Raw genomic sequence first — 20,753 nt, 5'->3', positions numbered from 1 at the left:
TAATAAGTGATGTGTCAAAAGGTGAGTGGAGTGACACATACAATGGTACACAAAAGTGGGACAGATGATCCTTACTGGCATTGGGCATGGGCCATCTTTCAGTCCGATCCAAATGTTTTCGAGGTGTATCATAACGATAAGGGAATCCTTCACTCTGTGATCGCCTTAGGGAGAACTTTAACTTAGAACGGCAAATCTGACCTGACCCTATTTGACCTATAAGAATTTTGCAACCTGAAACCGATCCGACCAAACCCGATGACGACTCGATAATCAATGAACTGAACCCGACCTAGACCCGACCCGATATTTACCTCATTAATTAAATTGATGACTCGACAATTATTAAACTTAATATTTATCAAAATAATAGTGATTTATACGTTTGACTTAATAATGAAGTTACTAAACCAAATAATGGTTAAAAACTAAATTTAATGGTCAAAAAGTGACGTAAGAACCGGGCTCGATAATGACCCGATCCAAACCCGATACATCACTTGACCAGAAATAACCTGACCCGATAACGGCCCGAACCCGACCCAGCTAATCCGATTGCCACCTCGGCCTAACTCATCGTACACTAGATTACAGGGTTTTTACAGCATTATATTTGGAAAGTGTTATATAAATATCACATTAGATTAATAGCATGATATTTGGAAACGCAATCGAAATTAGAATCCTAGCAACAATCACCTTCCTAAACTCAATATACCATACTTTCTGTGGTATACTTATATGCTTTGAGATTAAGGGTGTCATTAAGAATTAGTATAAACATAATTTCCTTAGTATTGGTTCGGAATGGTAGACCTTCGAGTACCATTAGATCTGATCATAGAGATACTGGTTTGGTTACCGGCTAAATCCGCCCTACGGTTCAAGTGCGTATGCAAAGAGTGGTACAATCTTATTAACACCTCCTTCTTCGCTAAACTTCAACTTAACAAATCTCTCAAACCCGACTCACGACACAATCGTATCCTTATATCTTATGATACACTTGGTATAATTAGTATTGTTGAAGATCTTTATGATCCCTTGAAATGGATCAAATTGAATTGGCCTAAGGATACCACAAGACACGGCGATACCATACGTGTCGTAGGCTCTTGCAATGGCTTGGTTTGTTTCAACGTTCGTTGTCGGAATAATGCTACCCCTAGGTCTTTTACAGTTAGGTGCTTCCTTATATGCAACCCTACAACGCGCAATTTCAAATCAATCCTTCCATGCTCAGAGACGAAATGGATGGATGCTTACTTATCATATGGGTTTGGTTACGATATTGAACACGATGACTATAAGATCGTAGCAACTAGTGATGTTTGGATGGAGAATGATAGTAGACATGTGTGTGTATACAGCTTGAAAACTGGTTTATGGTGCTGGACCGACCTTCCTACCAGCGTTTCAACCGGAAGATGTATTTGGATAATCAAAAGCGAAGCAATATATGTAAACAATATGCTATACTATCCTGTTTGCCTTGTGACAGAAGGCCGCATCAATGAATATAAAATTGCTCGCTTTGATATCGTTTCTGAGAAATGGAGAGACGATCTAAGTTTACCGGAAGTGAATGGTTATGTACAACTTGGAAAGTTGGATGGATGGTTATACATACATGTTGATAATCTTGGTATTGAGTCAAGTGAGATTTGGAAGATGGAAGAAGATGGTTCATGGAAGAAGATGTTTCGTCTTCCTAAAGATTTATGCGGGCGATGTCCAATTGCTCATTCCGGGTGTCATAGTTTACTGCTTCATCAAGATTATCGCTTTGAGAGAACTGAACTGTTTTGGTATGATCAACGAGATAAGAAAAGGATACCATTCAAACCAGAGCCATCGCAGAGGTATTTCCGATCAGTCATTCTTGTTATTGCAAGTCTCGTTACGATTCCAGGGTCCCCCTTAACAAAATTACAGCAAGTCGACGATGGAGTTTAATGTTGTCTTTACCTTTGCATAGGTTTTTTTATCGTTGAATAGATGTTATGTTTTCTCGCTAAACTCATGATCTTTCTATACTGTTTCGAGGTAGCTTGATAAGTACGATAACTATTTGCTTATTGTCCAAAAACAAATTCATATCTTCAGTTTCGCAGTAAATTATTACTCGATTATTCTCTATAATAACCAATTTGTTAGATAAGAAAAATGAGAACAGAGAAGTCGTTGTGGATGAATTTCCGTCTGCAAAGACTGTTCAATGTAAGCTTATAGCGAAAGTAGTGCTGCTATTACTATCGCCAATTATTTTTCGCGAAAGAGGCGATTAGCCCCCATAACTTCGAGCAATTGTGAGATTAATCCTCATAAGTTACAAATATAGCAATTAGGCCCCGTAACTTTGACAAAATGTGAAATCTAACCTTGTTCTTAATTTTAACATTAAATATACTTCGTATTTCTTTCATAAGATTAGATGAGATGTGATGGTTCCATTTATAATAGAGCAACAACATCTTATTATCTTGCAAATCAATACTATTTTCTGTAAATATCGCAATATCTTCAGGTATCTATAATTGTATACTTTGTACAATTAGCAACAATTAAATTGAACGGAAAAATACATCACAATATTCTCACAATTTACCCTGCTTCACGTTTTTCTCATACTAGTTGTTGCTCCGCGCCCTACCGGGCGCGGTGCCCCAATTTGGTAAATCGTGTATAAAACCTTATATGATACCATTTCTGAAATAAACGAAAAGCACCATACTATGTTGAGTACGCCATGGATACTCTGAAAGCATTGGAAAAAGTGCACGATACAACGCAAAGAAGTAAAACACGTCACGAGCATTGTAGGTTTAAATAGGCGCGGCTTTTAATACTGTTACTGTCGGTAGTAATTGACACATCAGCTAACCTGTCGCCCAAGGAGAAACAAGGAGCTACAAGACAATGAAAAGTTGCTAGAAAAGAAAAAAATACAATAGTGCTAATGTGTGCATGGGGAAACCACTGACTTTAAAAACTATGAACCTCTCTTCCTAGAACATTCCAGCAAATGGATAGAAATTTGCACTCCACAGTCCACGTGCAACTTGCTCGACCCATAAACCCTATTAACGGTCTTGAGAGTCATAATAAATATGAGAATTTGGTTAAAATCCAAAGCATCCAATAAGTCATTAAACTTCGATTCTGCTCGAACTCGGATGTAATGCTGCAAACCAACAATTACATATGAGACGATCAACAAAATAAATGTTTTTTTAAAAAACACAATAGCATGTTTATTGTTATTTATACTTGTACAAGACCAAGAACTCAAGAAGTGGTCAACTTTGCTAATTGTTGATAACACAACTAAAAATTTAGCTCCATTACGCTGAGACACAAATGAAACTATAATAATAAGTTATAACATAATAGCAGTCCACAAAAACAACAATCGGCTTAGACGGATATTTGTGCAAATACCACTGAAACACCAGCTCTTTCTTTTAGTCAATATTTATAGTTCATACAAGCACAATGCTAAGTAGAATTCAAAGTGTTAGTTAAGTGTCATTGGTAATTTGGTTGAAACAGATGAACTTCCTGCCATAAAGCATTGTTTAGTGTCTGATACTCATTATCAAACAATCGAATTTAACACATTTATAATGCGGACAGAGAAGGTGTTCAAGATTAATAGGACTTAAAATCTAACACATCATCTACCATGTATCAGTGTGACACGATCGATAAAAGATACAGACTTGGCGTCAATTGAATATTCCTGCACCTCATCATTCCACTCTGAACGAAACCAAAACAAATCACAATCAATGTTTATCAGCCATAACAATGGTGAATACCCTTACAAATGGTGAATGGCCTAAACAATACCTGGTGCATGCAAGTTCATGGGACAACTTCATCTCCCCTCCTTTAACTTATTAATAAGCATCATCATTAAGCCAAACCTCTATGGTGCATTCCTTTCCACAATCCAAACCTATGACGGCTAACCATCAGCCTACTCTAAGTCCGCAAAACCTCCAAGGACTTCTGTGTTATACTCCTTTTAAATTAAAAAACTCTTCTTTCTTTCTCATAAAAAAACACCGCTCCAACTATTTTATCATCCGTTACTCTCATCGTTCTCCACCACTGAACCACTATGGTCCTCAGCTACCCAAGCACGATACACCCCAAAAACAAACCACTGAAGTCAGAAATAACATTTACTTAATATAAACTCCGCAACCATCACCTTAAAGCAACCACCCACAAACCATCACTGAACATTAAACATCACTACTCGCCATAATACGCCATCATAAACTGTCAAGAACAACCCTTAACCACCTTAATGAACCACAGTTTCCCCTCATTCACCATGGCTATCTAGGTCCAAGCGAAGACCTCGAAACAAACTAAAACCTAAAAGACACGACATCCATAATCAAATTCCTTACATCTTCATAAACCCCCAACGTCGCCACACTCATGTTCAAAGGCATTATCTCTTTTATCATAGTCAGTGTAATCTTTTAATATTGTAGATATTCTTCTATGGAATTTTATGGCTTAAAATCATGCTTGTAACACGGCTAACTTCTAGTTGCATTAGGTTAGATTAGTTCTTGTAATATTTGTAGAACTTGTTTTCTAGTTATTAATGAAAAGCCTGCATTTCATTAACCCAAACCCTATACTTTGTCGCCTACTTCTATTCATCAGTAGTCGTTCCTCAATCTTCCAATTTTGCATTTTTGCAGTAGAGTATAAGGTACAAGTTGGCAAACACTAAAAAGAATGAAGTAAAGGTTATATCTATTAAGGTCATATCCCATGTAGATTATAAACCCCTCATTGGCAATAGTAATAATCCTTTAGTTGAGAAGTCTTCTATTGCATTATATGTTACTGTCCTACAACAATCAATTACAGGTTCATTCAAAATGACACAACTTCTTCAATCGATAGTCTAAATAGGGGGGAGGTGTTACCTTAAAAGAACGGCTTTGTAGAAATCTAGATATACTAACCTAGATACATATATTATGTTAAAATAAATGGAATAAGCTACGTCAGACAAACCAAAAGGGCAAGTAACCCTATACCGCAGAAAAATATGCAATTAGAAACACAACATCAATCTATGGTCAACCAAGCAGGATTGGGCAGCTAGATGACTTCATGTCCCGATACCAGACATACGACAAACAAACGGAAGAATGAATTACGCTTAATAGCCTGGAAATTAACGCTGAAATTGCATCGCTCGTTCACCGAACTACAAAATAATATTGAGTTGTTCACTAAATAATAATCAGTACTCCTATTATCTCTACGAATGAAAGTAGGGAACAAGAATGGAATCCCAAATTAGGTGAAACTACAAGTAAATAGAAGGAAGAGAGTCAGAGAAAGCAGAGTAACCAGATGGGTAAAGAGCCAACAGGGTAGAGATGGTCGGGACTCGAAAACTTATAAAACCGTGGTGCTACTAAATACGAAAAATCAAAGCAAATTTCCCCTCCCAGCTCTTTTCTAAGAACCCGCAAAATCACAGTCCTCAAAATGCAGAAATTAAACAAAAAAAAGAAGCACAGTCAACAAAGTTAAACTCATTTAAAAGACCAATCTAAATCCTACAAGTATGTCAAAACCAATACAAGAACTAAAAAAACTGAAACTGCATGCAGCACGACATAATGCGTCTGAAACAATTAGAAAGAGTGGCTATTGCAAATGACATAATTCAGGCGACCATGCTTCACCTAGACATTGAGTTAAAACAAGCTGTAAATAATAAAAACTCAAGTGCAATACCTGAAAAATTGGTTTTCATTGCTCCGGATAGTGTGCCTCATCACACCTTTCCAAGCCTCGGCCCGCCTACACAATGCAATCTTTTCAAACTCAGTCCTTAAATACCTACCGAACAATATACAATGACAAACATAGTCATCAGCACCGGGTTGATCATCTTCGTCAGGTGTTCTGAAGTCATATAATTGGCACTTACGAAGCTATTGGCAGCTTGCACAAGACCTCAACCAAAATATAGAGTATAATTAACAATTGACCGCAGTGCAGCTTATTATCCGTATCAAAACTAAAATAAAAAAAAAAGTTTGCTCTTTGTTATGAGTCATCTTACTGATGCTAATTGTAAGTGCCAACATTAGCTTATTGATCCTAACTACTTACTTTTAACTCATCATACTAAAGCTGAATTTTGCTGCATACAAGGAGATGGTAGACAAAGCCAAGAATTGAAGATCCTAACCTGAAAAATCCAATCGACGGAAACCGATCATGATTGAGGAAAAACAGGTCAAGATACGGAACAACCATATTTTCTGTAAAAGAGGAATTAAATTCAGCAACCAATTTGCCTAATTAAACGAGCATAACTAACAACAAAATACTAAACCAAAACCTTTTCATTAAAAAATGCATCAATTATTATGTGTAGCACGACTCATACGTGTTGTGTCAAGTCATTGAACTAAAGTAGGTGGTAAAGAAGTTCAACACCTGCTTGAGGAAACCAGCACCAAAAGCTCGAGTGACCTTCAACAAGCCTTTGATACAAAAAAGCAAAGCAATCACCAGGATGTCCATCTCTAATTATTTGCACTTCCTGAAAAGTGTAACAAACGAACTTACAGAAACAAATTCAATTGTCATTATAAGTCATCAAACAACTAAACCAAGTAAACAAAATTTCGCCTATAGTCTCGGTCGTTACCTCTTCAGCAGAAGTACTATGATCAAGTAAGCTGCAAAGCTGCTAATTACATCTAACCTCATCCAAAACCTCAAACTCATACAATGATTCCTCATTAATCCTTTCCAAATCTCGATCAACCCTACCAAGTTTAAGATCAGACTCCTTATTTCTCCTTTTCAACCGTGTTTGTTGGTGCTGTGAGAAGGATGTCATGCCCCCGGGTGCTGAGAAACAACAAGGAAGCTCTATTAATTGACGAAGAAACAGGGAAGAATGAATCTAACCCACTAACTCATTTCAACAAATAAGAAATGGGCTCATAAAACAAGAACCAATATCATAAAACAGACATAACAACGGTACTATTAATGAGCCAATAGTTGATATTTTAATTCGACACGGCAAGCAACCGAAACTAAAGATAATCAGTGCAGAAAAGCCCCTCAAACAGCAATTTAGATGCCTAGTGAACCCCCAAAAAGGAAACCATATTCATGTTCCATGTAACTCATCCCATGGTGTAGTGATATAGTGGTAGGACATATTCCAAAGTCCGAAGAAAAATAAAAGCAGAAGAGCCCACCCAGCATAGAACAAGCCAATCATAAACAAGTAGTGTGTGTGTGTGTGGGTGTGTGTGGGTGTGTGGGTGTGGGTGTGTGTGTGTGTGTGTGTGAGTGAGAGAGAGAGAGAGAGAGAGAGAGAGAGAGAGAGAGAAAGAGAGAGAGAGCCATGAGGTATTCTTTATCTTACAATATCAAGCTTAAGCTCTTGGCCTATTGCACAACGAATAAAAAATTGAAAACGTACGGGACAAGAAGAATCTGTCCATTTTGAGATACAGGAGCAGTGGAAAAAAATGATTGCAGATGGTTGTGAGGATTCCTCCTGCCTCTTGATCGAACCTCTCTGCAAAAGAGGTAGTATGACCATAAATTACAGTAGTTTCATACCAAAACAAAAACACAATAGAGCACCCAAAAATATGACAACAGAGAAAAAATATTTTGAGAAGCATACCCACGCAAACTGGACATGTTGGCTGCTCACTTGAGTTCAGAAGAGAAGGTTTTGCATGTTCGATTGAGCCAGTGTATTGGACATCGATTATGAAAAGCACGTCACGCGAGGCTGACTACATAAAAATCCAGTTAGGTTTCTAATAACCAATGAAATTATCATTATATACGTGATTCGTGATAGAAACAGTCATAGTAATATAATACCATAATTGGAGAAAACAACCTCAAGAGAGGAAAAGCAGTGCCTATTGAAATGCTTGTGGAATCCATCTATAGAGTACTGGCTGTCAAACCTGAGGGGAAGAATTAAGGGCAACAAATTTCAAAAGGAGATAAGAAGAAAAAGGAAATAAATAACATGACAAAGCTAACACGTTTGGTAATCATCTTGGAGATTTGCAAAGAAGCTAAAAACGACACTTATAACCACTTACAGACAAAGGCAATTTCTTAGAAGGCGAAGGAAGCAAGAACGGTGAATGTAAATTGTAACGTAGGCGAGCTACTTGAGGGAAATTCACATCATAAAGTTGTACACAATACATGGTTCGAGACAGACATCAAAGTAAAAAGATAATCTTCCTTTAAAGACTCCTAAGCCCCTTTGAAGGAAATGGGGCGGAGAAACACCATTTCTCGTGACTGGTTAGCAGATAGCTTAAAGAGGAAAATTAAGGGAATTATTTTTCCTCCTCCAAGCCAAATCGAAACCCTTCCACCATAGAGAGGATCTGGAGGAAAAAGTAGTTAAAAAAACTCCCTTGTGACAACGCCCTTACCCTCCCTTCCTTTCCTTCCATCCACCTCCCATCTTCGAACTCGTTCAAGGAGACAAGCTGGGTTTTTTAATTGTATAATCGCCCACCTCTTAGGAGCTTAGGAGATTAAGAGCATCACTCACTAATTAAATGAGAGCCAAAACCTGTAGATATTTATACACAAAGACGACAACACTAATCAAAAGACCAGTAGAACAAACTTGATGATTCTGCAATAGAATTAACTGTAAACGTACACTGAGGAAGTTTAGACAAAGGCAAGGGAAGGCAAACTAAAGGATCGCATACATTACCAACCCAGCACAGACAGTCACACGGTTGAATACACCACAGGTCAGTAGGCGCCTAGAGCCTACACCAACAGCTGTAAACGTATTCTGAGGACGCTAAGTCAAAAGTAATAGGAAAGCAAACTAAAAGACCGCATACATCAACGCACTAACACAGGCAGCCAGGGAGATGAATATACCAGAGGTCAATAGGCGCCAAAAGCGACACCGCGAGTACGTGAATGTGCAATAAGAGATTAGGATGACCAGTCAGCTCCAATTTACACCAGCACCCTAGTACAGACAGCATATCGGTCAGATGTCCCACATATCAATAGGCGGCAAGAATCTGGACACCATGAGCACCTGAGCACACGAGAACAGCTGTAATTTTATTTTCCGAGGAAAAAATTTCAAAAGTAATAAGAAAGCAGGTTAAAAGATCGCATACATAAATGGTGGTTTCAATGAATGTTGAGGTAGCATTGTCAACAAGAAGTTCAGGTCCTCTTAAATGATTAAGTGTCCGCGACAATATTACTTCCTCCAAAGAACTCTAGATCTCTGCAAAGTAACCAAATCAGTTGTACAAGTGCCACACATAGTAGTCATGCAGGGTTCAAATGAGAATTGAACTGAATAACTTTCCCAAGGGCCAAGGGACAACTACCAATGACTCAATGAGTACACAACAATGGAAAACATCTGCTCCAAGATGCAATCTACATGACCATGTCAGGCAGAACCAAGGCCAAAGCTCCAAACCAGCCAAGGACAATAAAAAAGCTACGGTTATGAACTCATTAAAAACTCATTCGGTCCGATGACCCAGTCAAATTATAGGCCGGCCGAATCACCACCTCCAAAAGCACCAACACAAAAAGTATCAATCACACACACCAACACTACTACGAAAGAAAATGCGGTAAAATACAAAACGGGAGCACCACAGACCCCAGAACCGATAGTTTTGCTTCCGACAACAATAAGAACAACTAAAGTAATACCAACAAACATTTCCGTTAACAATGACAATAATAACAACACTAAAAATAATAACCATAAAAATAATAATCATAGTAACAACAATAATAACAGCCATAATAATAATCCTTTAATAACAGAAACAAAAACAGCAATAGCAGTACCAGCCCTCCCACCAATGATAATAATGACAATAGCAACAACAGGACGCTACCGGCGTCGATCACAGTACAACAACCCAACTCCATTCCAAGATCGTGACTAACAGATCAAATACATGACTTACATCACACTATCAACAACATGTTTACCACTTAACAATAAGTTAAAACGAGAAAGGAACCAGATTAGTTTCAAAAAATCAACAAATAATAGGATTTAAGATTAGAATTAAATACCTAGGTGTCGATTAGAAAAATGGATCGCGGCTGAGAAGCAAGAGACGGATGAAGATGGGGAGAATGGAACAAAAGAAAACAGAGGTAAGCTGTTGAAACAGGGTCGAGGATCGAAAAATATGAAGCTTCGATTGACGCTAGACGGATTGAGATCGAGAAGAGGGTTGTTGATGGTGGTGAAGTATGTTGAGAGTGAGCAGCAAGATGAAAAGGCTGAATGAAAAACAACAATGAATGAAAGATAATAGGTTAAGTTAGAAGGGAGGGATGGGATTGAAAGTGAGAGATCGACGGTTGAGAATGGGCAAGCACTATTCATTGCTACAGTACTGGAAGTTGTCTCTTTTTAAAGAGTAGGGATTAATTGACGTTGTTCAGTAGCGACTTGCGATGCTGCTTTTACGAAATTATATCCAGGAAAGTGAAAGTAATAAGACTTATGGAAAGACAAGAACCACTTGCCTAAGGCAAACGCTAAGTAATCGTACACGGGTCAATGAGTCTCATCTGTGCGACTGCGCATCATACGACGTAGTTCACTGAATTCAGTCATTAATGCATGAAGATCCTTTGTCAATTAAATGTGGTAATGTATTGATGTGTCAAAATGTTTATGGGGTGGGACACAGGATGGAACACAAAAGTGGGACAGAGGATATTAATAAGTTAATTAGAAAAACCCTTTTACGAAATACACATTAGATTAGATTAGAGCATAATATTTGGAAACCTAATCGAAATTAGAATCCTAGCAACAATCACTTTCCTAAATTCAAGATACTTCTTGTTTATTGTTTATATATATACTTTGAGATTTAGGATGTAATTAAGAATCATAAACATAATTTCCTTACTATTGAATAGCAATGTTAGACCGTCGAGTACCATTAGATCTGATTCTAGAGATACTGAGTTTGTTACCGGCTAAATCCGTCTTACGTTTCAAATGTATATGCAAAGAGTGGTACAATCTTATCGACAGTCCCCTCTTCACTAACCTCCATCTTAATAAATCCCTCGAACCCAACTCACGACACAATCGTGCCCTTTTCTGTACTAGTTCCCTTCGTATTGTTTACGACATTAATCACCCCCTTGAGTCTACCAAATTGTATTGGCCGAGTGATATGCTACTATATTACCGCAATACGGATGTTGTAGGTTCTTGCAATGGCTTAGTTTGCTTCAAAGTTTGTTTGCATGGCGGTAAGGCCAGGCGTGACCATAACCAACCGGTTTTCTGCTTTCTTATTTGCAACCTTACAACGCGTACTTTCAAATCAATCCTTCTCCCCTCGGAGAAGACGTGGATGAATCATAGCTTATCATATGGTTTTGGTTATGATAATGAACAAGACGACTACAAGATCGTAGTGACTAGTAGTGTTTGGATGAAGATTGACAGAGATGTGCGTATATTCAGCTTGAAGGCTGATTTATGGAGCTATCCTACTCCTACTCCTACGAGAATTTCATCCGGGAGAGTATGGAAAAACCGAAACAATATAATATTCAGTAACAAGATGTTACATTATCTTGTTTCAACAAATGATGGAAGGTTTGGAGTCTCGAAAGATTACAAAATTGCTCGTTTTGATGTTGTTTTAGAGAAATGGGCAGACGATCTTAGTTTACCGAGTCAACTAATAGAGAATTTGGTAGAATTGGGAGAATTGGATGGACAGCTATACCTACGTATTGGTTCTTTCTCGACTAACGACATTTGGATGCTGGAAGAAGACGGTTCATGGAAGAAGATGTTTCAGCTTCCTAGAGATCTTTTAAGGCATCGCCTTATTGGTCGTTCAAAGGACGGGCATAATCGTTTACTGCTTGAAGATTATAATGATCACGGGGAACTGAAATGGTATGATGAACGAGATAACAGAAGGATACCCTTCAAGGAAAAGCAATTGCCAATATATGAATCAGTCATGATTTATATTCCAAGCCTCGTTAACATTCCCGGGTGCTCCTTAACTAAATTGTTAGGGTAACCAGTTTAATGTTTTTCATTTAGTCCTACTCTAGTATTGGTTTTATATCTGAACTCGAAACGGCCTTCGCTGTTTGAACTAACTTTCAGGATTTCGAGACTTGAGTTTCCTATGCCAAGTTTATGTTTGATTTTATAAAGCATCGTTCAGTTCCTCTTTTTAAGTCTGGAATTCCGAATTGAGTCACCTCTATGAACCATTCGACCTAGTTCAATCGTTGATTTAATTCCGAATTGAATTCCTCTAATTAAGTTTACGGTCTGTATGACTGTATGGACGGACTATCATGTTGCTGAAACTTGTTATTTTAAAATATTTCCAATTTTGAAAATTGTACAAATCTTCAAATCTCGAATCTTCGACGCAATTAGAATCCTTACCGGAATCACCTTTCCTAATCTCAGTATAGCTCCTGCTTTGTAAATATAATTATAACTGTCACAATCGTAAATTTTTTTCCTTTGTGAGAGTCCGAGAGGTAATTTAATCAAAAGCGCAAAGATGATTGGGAATTCTCGACTCTTTGAAGAAGGAATAGTAACCCATCGAATACCCTTAGATCTGATCCTCGAAATACTGACCAGGCTACCAGCTAAATCGGTCCTAAGCTTCAAGTGCGTTTGCAAAGAGTGGTACAATCTTATCAATAGTCCCCTTTTCCCTGAACTCCATCTTAACAAATCCCTCGAACTCAACTCGCAACACAATTGTATCCTTTACTGGACTAATACTACCCTTTATATCATTGATGATCTTTATCATCATCCTGTTAAAGTCACAAAATTGTATTGGCCTAAGGATACTATAAGAGACCGCGACTGTAAATATCATGTAGGCTCTTGCAATGGCTTGGTTTGCTTTAAAGTTATTGGGAAGATTGATACGTGTTTCCTTATATGCAACCCTTTAACGCGTACTTTCAAATCAATCCTTCTTCCCTTGGAGACGATATGGAAAGACCAAAAATTATCATATGGTTTTGGTTACGATAGTGAACACAATGACTACAAGATTGTAGGGACTAGAACTGATTGGCGGGATGATGACGGAGACAGGCACGTGTTTATATACAGCCTGAAGAATGATTTATAGAGCTCTCCTACGCCCCTTACTCGCGTTTCAACCGGGATATGTTTGACAACCATACGCGGTGTAATATTCGAAAACAATATGCTACACTATCTTCTTTCACCTGTGATCGAAGGCCCCATCAATGATTATAAAATTGCTCGTTTTGATGTCGTTTCAGAGAAATGGAGAGACGACCTAAGTTTACCCGAGAAAGTGAAGAATTTTTTAGGAATTGGAAAGTTGGATGGACGGTTATACCTACATGCTCTTAGTATTGATCTTAGTTCAAGAGACGTATGGATGATCGAAGAAGATGGTTCATGGAAGAAGATGTTTTATCTTCCCCGAGATCTAATATGGCATCATCTTATTGCAAGTTCATGCCATCGTTTATTGCTTCGTAATAGGAATGTTCTCAAATGGTATGATCAACGAGATAACACAAGGATACCCTTGAAACTCGAGCCATTTCCTAAAGATAGATCTGAAATCATACATTGTGTGTCAAGCCTAATTAGGATTCCGGGATGCTCCTTAACAGAGTTGCAGGGGAAGAAAGAGCAAGGAGCTTACTCCCGTCCTTTACTCGTTTATTTACCTTGTACTCTTACCGTCTCACTTATTTGTTACCTTTTATATTCATTAAAGAAATAATTTTAGTCAAAGTTTAACAATATATTGAGACAAAACGAGGAAAATATTTTTATCTACGAATACATGTTTTCTTTTCTTCAAAAGTAATTTGTGGTTATAAAATTAGATATTGTTTTTGGACCTAATGATCTCGGAATTGGCTCTCAATTGCTTTGTTATTGTAGCCAATGTCGACTCATTATGTATGCGAATTCATTTCAACCGATATTCAAAACTATGTGTATTAGGATGGCAATGGATCGGGTTGGATCAGATTTTGCAAGATAGTGGATCACCGATTCATATCCAAAATTTTAAAAAGCATACCCAACCCATTATACTTTTCCGAATCCATACCCGCTCCAAATCCATACCCGATCCACCATATAATCTAAAACCCGATCCAAAACTTGATTTGAGTACATAAAAAATTCATTTTATAAGACAAAATTGAAATTTCAAGTACAATAAAGCCTAAATTTCCAAAAATATTTGATTGGATCGGGTTCGGGTACGAATGGATCGGGTTTGGATTTGGTTCGGGTTTTTCAATTGTGGATTTGGATATGGATTTTTAAATATTCTTCGTCTTTCTTTAAGAGTTGGGTTTGGATAGGATGTTTTCCTTTGGATCGGTTCGGTTTAGGCCATAATTGTCATCCTTATGTGTATGTGGTGCACTTTTGGAAACATAATCGGCAATTAAAATTATATAAAATTAGAATCACTTTCCTAATCTCAACATAATTCCAGCTATATATATAATCTTTCAGATCCATGGTTGTTTTCTGTCACAAGATTTTGAGATATGGCGCGTCTAAAGACGACCCACGGAATGCCATTAGACGTGATCCTTGATATACTAGTTTGGTTACCGGCTAAATCGGCCCTACGCTTCAAATCCGTATGCAGAGAATGGTGTAATCTTATCGACAGCCCTTATTTCGCTAAGCTGCATCTTAACAAATCCCACCAACCCGACTCAGGACACAATCAGGCCCTTATCGGTACTCTTCTCTCTATTCCTACTCTTCGTATCGTTGATGATCTTTATCGCCCCTCTAAATGGACCAAATTGAGTTGGCCTAATAATATCGATAAAGCCTATATCCAAGTTGTAGGCTCCTGTAATGGCTTGGTTTGCTTCAGATTTACCGATATTTATGGGTTTGGGATTAGGTGCTTCCTTATATGCAACCCTACAACACGTACTTTCAAATCAATCCTTCCTTCCTCGGACAAGAAATGGATGGAGCGAAGCTTATCATGTGGTTTTGGTTACGATAGTGAACATGATGATTATAAGATTGTAGTGACTAGTAACGTTTGGACGGAGTATGATGACAGAGATGTGCGCATATACCGTGTCAAGGCTGATTTATGGAGCTATCCTATTCCTCTTACTCGAGTTTCATCCGGGAAAATTTGGGAAAACCGAGATCTAGTGATATTCAACGACAAGATGCTATACTATCTTGTTTCATCTGGGCGGGATTATAAAATTGCTCGTTTTGATGTCGTCTCAGAGAAATGGAGAGACGAATTATGTATTCCGATTCAATTGAAGAAGTATTCTCCAAAATTAGGAGCGTTTGATGGATGTTTATATTTACGCACTGGTGATTGTAAAACTGAAATTTGGATTTTGGAAGAAGATGATGGTTCATGGAAGAAACTGTTTCGTCTTCCTATAAGTTTTAACTGGAAGCATTTTATTACTCGTTCCAAGGACAGGCGCAATCGTTTACTGTTTCAATATTATTTTTGTGAAAATGATCTTCTCGAATGGTGTGATCAACGAGTAAACGGACCGATACCATTAGACGTAGGGCCGTTGCCAAGGCATACATCAATCACGCCTTATACTGCAAGCCTCGTAAAGATTCCTGGTTGTTCCTTAACAAAGGTGCAAGAAATTAAAGAGTAGGTTTACATCAAGCTGGTGCCATTAGTTATGCTGCTATTTTTATCATCAATTTAATTTGTTTTTCATACGATTAGACGTGACGTGCTGGTTCTATTTATATCGGAATTAAAAATAGTCTCTTGGAGTAAGGTTGTATACATCCGACCTTAATGACTTGATCGCATATAGCAAGATTAGTCTTTTTCCATTTTAATTTCCACTAATTAAATTTACTCTGTTCGACTCAATGATAGATGAACCTATTATAATTATTCCTATTAATTAGTTATGGTAACATTACAAGTTACAACTTTTGTATGCTATAACATTCGTAGCACCTGAATGATCATAGGCATCGGAGTGATAGCCCGAAACAACCTCGGATTACTGGAGTATATTATCAATAGTTCCCATCGGAGAAGCATCAATGGCTGAACTACGTCGAATGGTTCAGAGAGGTGACTCAATTCGGAATTGCAGACTTAAAAAGAGGAACTGAACGATGCTTTATAAAATCAAACAAAAAACTTGGCATAGGAAACTCAAGTCCCGAAATCCTGAAAGTTAGTTCAAACAGCGAAGGCCGTTTCTAGGATTTTCTAATTTCGATTACACTACTAGTCACTACGATCTTTAAGCGCGATTGTTGCTAGGATTCTAATTTCGATTGAATTTAGGAAAGTAATTTCGATTTCCTTTGAGCATATAGTTTTATTTTAGATGAGAAGCATCAATGACTGAATTCAGTGAACTACGTCGAATGATGCGGAGATGAGACTCAGTTACTCGTGTACGATTACTTAGCGTTCTCACGGCGTCAGCTTACATTAATGATAGTAATAGCAGCACAACTCACGGCGTCAGCTTACATTGAACAGTCTTTGCAGCCGTAAATTCATCCACACAGACTTCTCTGTTCTCATTTTTCTTATCTAACAAATTGGTTATTATAGAGAATAATCGAGTAATAATTTACTGCGAAACTTAAGATATGAATTTGTTTTTGGACAATAAGCGAATAGTTATCGTACTTATCAAGCTACCACGAAACAATATAGAAAGATCATGAGTTTAGCGAGAAAACATAACATCTATTCAACGATAAAAACCTATGCAAGCTAAAGACAACATTAAACTCCATCGTCGACTTGTTGTAATTTTGTTAAGGGGGACCCTGGAATCGTAACGAGACTTGCAATACAAAGAATGATTGATCGGGAATACCTCTGCAATGGCTCTGGTTTGAATGGTATCTTTTTCTTATCTCGTTGATCATACCAAAACAGTTCAGTTCTGTCAAAGCGACAATCTTGAAGCAGTAAACTATGACACCCGGAATGAGCAATTGGACATCGCCCGCCTAAATTTTTAGGAAGACGAAACATCTTGTTCCATGAACCATCTTCTTCCATCTTCCAAATCTCACTTGAATCAATACCAAAATTATCAACATGTATGTATAACCATCCATCCAACTTTCCAAGTTGTACGTCCTTATTAACTTGAACCGGTAAACTTAGGTCGTCTCTCCATTTCTCAGAAACAACATCAAAGCGAGCAATTTTATATTCATTGATGGAGCCTTCTATCATAAGGTAAACAAGATAGTGTAGCATATCGTTTACTAATAATGCTACGCTTTCGATTTTTGTCCAACATCGTCTCTCAGTTGAAACACGAGTAAGGGGGGTAAGAGAGCTCCATAAATCAGTCTTCAGGCTGTATATAAACACATGCCTGTCTCTGTCATCAACCCTCCAACAATTTCTAGTCCATACAATCTTGTAGTCGTCGTGTTCGCTATCGTAACCAAAACCATATGATGATAAATAAGCAATCGCCCATTTCATCTCCGAGCAAGGAAGGATTGATTTGAAAGTACGCGTTGTAGGGTTGCATATAATGAAGCACCTAAATTTATAATAAGACCTAGTGGTATCGTTAGGCCAATTCTGTCTTATTGAAACTTTGAAGCAAACCAAGCCATTGCAAGAGCCTACAATACTTACGATGTCCTCGTCTGTTACGGTATCCTTAGGCCAATTCAATTTGATCCATTTCAAGGGATCATAAAGATCAACAATACTAATTATACCAAGTGCATCATCACATATAAGGATACGATTGTGTCGTGAATCGGGTTTGAGGGATTTGTTAAGTTGAAGTTTAGCGAAGAAGGAGGTGGTTATAAGATCGTACCACTCTTTGCATACGCACTTGAACCGTAAGGCGGATTTAGCCGGTAACCAAACCAGTATCTCTAGGATCACATCTAATGGTACTCGACGGTCTACCATTCTGAACCAATAGTAAGGAAATTATGTTTTTACCATTCTTAATTAATGACACCCTAAATCTCAAACCATATAATATATGTATATGTATATATAAGAAAGTATAGTATATTGAGTTTAGGAAGGTGATTGTTGCTAGGATTCTAATTTCTATTGCGTTTCCAAATATCTTGATATTTATATAACACTTTCCAAATAATGCTGTAAAAACCTGTAATCCAGTGTACGATGAGTTAGGCCGAGGTGGCAATCGGATCAGCTGGGTCGAGTTCGGGTCGGGTTCGGGCCATTATCGGGTCATGTTATTTCGGGTCAAGCGATGTATCAGGTTTGGATCGGGTCATTATCGAGCCCGGTTACTTCATCGTATTATGTCACTTTTTGACAATTAAATTTAGTTTTTAACCATTATTTGGTTTAGTAACTTCATTATTCATTATTAAGTCAAACTATAAATCACTATTATTTTGATCAATATTAAGCTTAATAATTGTCGAGTCATCAATTTAATGTGGTCAATATCAGGTCGAGTCTGGGTCGGGTTCGATTCATTGATTATCGGGTTGTCATCGGGTTTGGTCGGATCGATTTCAGGTTGCAAAACTCTTATAGGTTAAATCGGATCGAGTCGGACTTGCGGTTCTAAGTTAGGGTTCTCTAAACACGATCACGAGTGAAGGATTCCCTTATTGTTATGATACGCCTCGGACACATTTGGATCGGACTGAAAGATGGCCCAACCCAGATGGAGTTATCGACATCATCAACGACCGAGTGGGCCTAGGATCGTACGAGAATTTAGCATTTGATTTTATTTTTTTAGAAATTGAAAAGGTTGGAAGTCCAACAGCTCTCAAAACCTTGGAATTTTTGAAGCAAACAGTTTTATTATAGTATTATCAGGTAATTGAACGAGATTTCTAATACAGTCAAGTAGTCTTTTGATATCCTGTGCGACATCAAAATCCGCCGACTGCTCGGGTCATTATTTTATTGATCGAAGCCTAATACTGAGTCGAAATTTGTCGCATTTATAGCTAAAAATACTCCCTTTGTCCCGGTCATTTGTTGTCCTTTTCCTTTTTTGGGTGTCTCGGTTAATTGTTGTTCTTTCTATTTTAAGAATGAACTTGATGAACAATTTGATTATTCTCAATCAATTTGTTCCACTTGTCTTTTAATCATTGGCCCCTCCCTCCTTCCTTGGTCTTTGTGTCAAAACCAAAGGACAACAATTAACCAGGACTCCTTGCGTCTCAATCACTTGCTTGTTCACGTTTTACTAAAATGCCTCTCACAATGAATATAAAAGGTAAAAAAAATAACTGAGACAGAAAGAGTACAAAGTAAACGAAAACACTGATGAACTCCTTACTTGTTCATTTCCTGCAACTTTGTTAAGGAGCATCTTGGAATCCGAATTAGGCTTGCAATACAGAGCATAACTGCATATCTATCTTTAGGCGGTGGCTTTAGGTTTAAGGGTATCCTTTTGTTATTTTGTTGATCATACCATTTGAGAACATCCCCAGGACCATCATAATCTTGAAGCAATAAATGTTGTCGTCGTCCGTCCTTGGAACAAGCAATTAGATGCTGCGAGTGTAATTCTTTAGGAAGTTGAAACATCTTCTTCCATGAACCATCTTCTTCCATCATCCAAATAATTGTTGACGAGTAATAATTGTTAAGAGCATGTACGTATAAACGTCCATCTAAGTTTCCAAGCCGTACAATACTCTTCACTTGATTTGGTAAACTTAGATCGTCTGTCCATTTCTCATCAGCGACATCAAAACGAGCAATTCTATAGTCTTCGATGAAGCCTTTTATCGTTTCAACAAGATAGTGTAGCATATTGTGTCCGAATATTGCTTGGCATATGTTTGACAAACGTCCCTCGGTTGAAATTCGAGTAAGGGGGGAATAAGAAGAGGTCCATAAGTTAGTCTTCAAGCTGTATATAAATATACGGCTGTCTCGGTTATCTTCCGTCCACAAAGATCTAGTCACTACGATCTTATAGTCGTCGTGTTCACTATCATAACCAAAACTATATAATACACTATCGGCCCCCCGTTGGCTCCATATTTTCTCCGAGGGAGGAAAGATTGATTTGAAAGTACGCGTTGTAAGGTTGCATAAAAGGAAACTCCTAATCTTATAATAGGGCAGGGTGGAAACATCAAAGCAAATCAAGCCATTGCAAGAATCTACTTGACGAATACAGTCGTCGTCTTCAATGGTAATAGGCCAATTCAATTCGGTCACTTTGATAGGATGATCATAAAGATTATCGACGACACAAAGGATACTTGTAGTCCAGTATAGGATACAGTTGTTGTGTTGCGAGTTGGGTTCGAGGGATTTGTTAAGATGGAGGTTAAGGAAAAGGGGACTGTTGATAAGATTGTACCACTCTTTGCATACGCACTTGAACCGTAAGACGGATTTAGCCGGTAAGCAAACCAGTATATCAACCACCAAATCTAATGGTATTCGATGTGCTACAATTCCACGAGTACGTTTCGACATCGTCTTTAGACACTCCCTGAATCTCAATCGCAATCTCAATCTCAATCTCAATCTCAATCTCAAGTATATATACAGCAGGAAGTATTTTGGGTTTAGGAAAGTCACTGATTTTAGGATTCCTATTTCAGTTGGTATTCCTAATCAGCTACGGAGTACTAATTTTAGCTCATGGTT

General features: G+C 37.8%; 6 protein-coding genes and 1 long non-coding RNA gene across 8 annotated transcripts; 4 read left to right on the top strand and 3 right to left on the bottom strand.

The window, feature by feature from the left end:
- Positions 1-769: 769 nt before the first annotated feature.
- Positions 770-2,039, top strand: LOC141646874 (putative F-box protein At1g32420). The gene has a single exon (XM_074454895.1). It carries the CDS (start codon positions 808-810, stop codon positions 1,954-1,956), a length of 1,149 nt encoding a protein of 382 aa, XP_074310996.1. The 5' UTR covers positions 770-807; the 3' UTR covers positions 1,957-2,039.
- Positions 2,040-2,885: 846 nt separating this feature from the next.
- LOC141646794 (uncharacterized) lies at positions 2,886-7,601 on the bottom strand. Of its 2 annotated transcripts, none has more exons than XR_012545636.1 (6): positions 7,502-7,601; positions 6,710-6,915; positions 6,496-6,601; positions 6,245-6,317; positions 5,785-6,006; positions 2,886-3,184 (listed from the first exon to the last, which is right to left on the bottom strand). It is a non-coding gene; the product is annotated as an uncharacterized LOC141646794 (long non-coding RNA). The 2 variants fall into 2 exon arrangements; XR_012545641.1 differs by having other exon boundaries at positions 2,891-3,184; positions 5,785-5,850.
- A 3,408-nt stretch (positions 7,602-11,009) lies between these two features.
- On the top strand, positions 11,010-12,140 carry LOC141629130 (F-box/kelch-repeat protein At3g23880-like). The gene has a single exon (XM_074442195.1). The coding sequence runs from the start codon at positions 11,010-11,012 to the stop codon at positions 12,138-12,140; it is 1,131 nt and encodes a 376-aa protein (XP_074298296.1).
- A 501-nt stretch (positions 12,141-12,641) lies between these two features.
- On the top strand, positions 12,642-13,232 carry LOC141629067 (putative F-box protein At3g16210). The gene has a single exon (XM_074442151.1). It carries the CDS (start codon positions 12,642-12,644, stop codon positions 13,230-13,232), a length of 591 nt encoding a protein of 196 aa, XP_074298252.1.
- A 1,420-nt stretch (positions 13,233-14,652) lies between these two features.
- Positions 14,653-15,771, top strand: LOC141629006 (F-box/kelch-repeat protein At3g23880-like). Its single transcript, XM_074442103.1, has one exon. It carries the CDS (start codon positions 14,653-14,655, stop codon positions 15,769-15,771), a length of 1,119 nt encoding a protein of 372 aa, XP_074298204.1.
- A 1,109-nt stretch (positions 15,772-16,880) lies between these two features.
- On the bottom strand, positions 16,881-18,047 carry LOC141628948 (F-box/kelch-repeat protein At3g23880-like). The gene has a single exon (XM_074442044.1). It carries the CDS (start codon positions 18,045-18,047, stop codon positions 16,881-16,883), a length of 1,167 nt encoding a protein of 388 aa, XP_074298145.1.
- A 1,368-nt stretch (positions 18,048-19,415) lies between these two features.
- Positions 19,416-20,579, bottom strand: LOC141628880 (F-box protein CPR1-like). The gene has a single exon (XM_074441986.1). The coding sequence runs from the start codon at positions 20,577-20,579 to the stop codon at positions 19,416-19,418; it is 1,164 nt and encodes a 387-aa protein (XP_074298087.1).
- Positions 20,580-20,753: the final 174 nt, after the last annotated feature.

This window comes from Silene latifolia, chromosome 1 (assembly GCF_048544455.1).
Source record: "Silene latifolia isolate original U9 population chromosome 1, ASM4854445v1, whole genome shotgun sequence".
Classification (NCBI taxonomy): Eukaryota; Viridiplantae; Streptophyta; class Magnoliopsida; order Caryophyllales; family Caryophyllaceae; genus Silene; species Silene latifolia.
The sequence above is the reverse complement of the archived record's forward strand: the minus strand, read 5'-3'. Positions and strand labels throughout refer to the sequence as shown.

Bases quoted from the DNA above. Each gene is read 5' to 3' on its own strand.
- LOC141629067 (XM_074442151.1), top strand. From the start codon at position 12,642: ATGATTGGGAATTCTCGACTCTTTGAAGAAGGAATAGTAACCCATCGA.
- LOC141629006 (XM_074442103.1), top strand. From the start codon at position 14,653: ATGGCGCGTCTAAAGACGACCCACGGAATGCCATTAGACGTGATCCTT.
- LOC141629130 (XM_074442195.1), top strand. From the start codon at position 11,010: ATGTTAGACCGTCGAGTACCATTAGATCTGATTCTAGAGATACTGAGT.
- LOC141628880 (XM_074441986.1), bottom strand. From the start codon at position 20,579: ATGTCGAAACGTACTCGTGGAATTGTAGCACATCGAATACCATTAGAT.
- LOC141646874 (XM_074454895.1), top strand. From the start codon at position 808: ATGGTAGACCTTCGAGTACCATTAGATCTGATCATAGAGATACTGGTT.
- LOC141628948 (XM_074442044.1), bottom strand. From the start codon at position 18,047: ATGGTAGACCGTCGAGTACCATTAGATGTGATCCTAGAGATACTGGTT.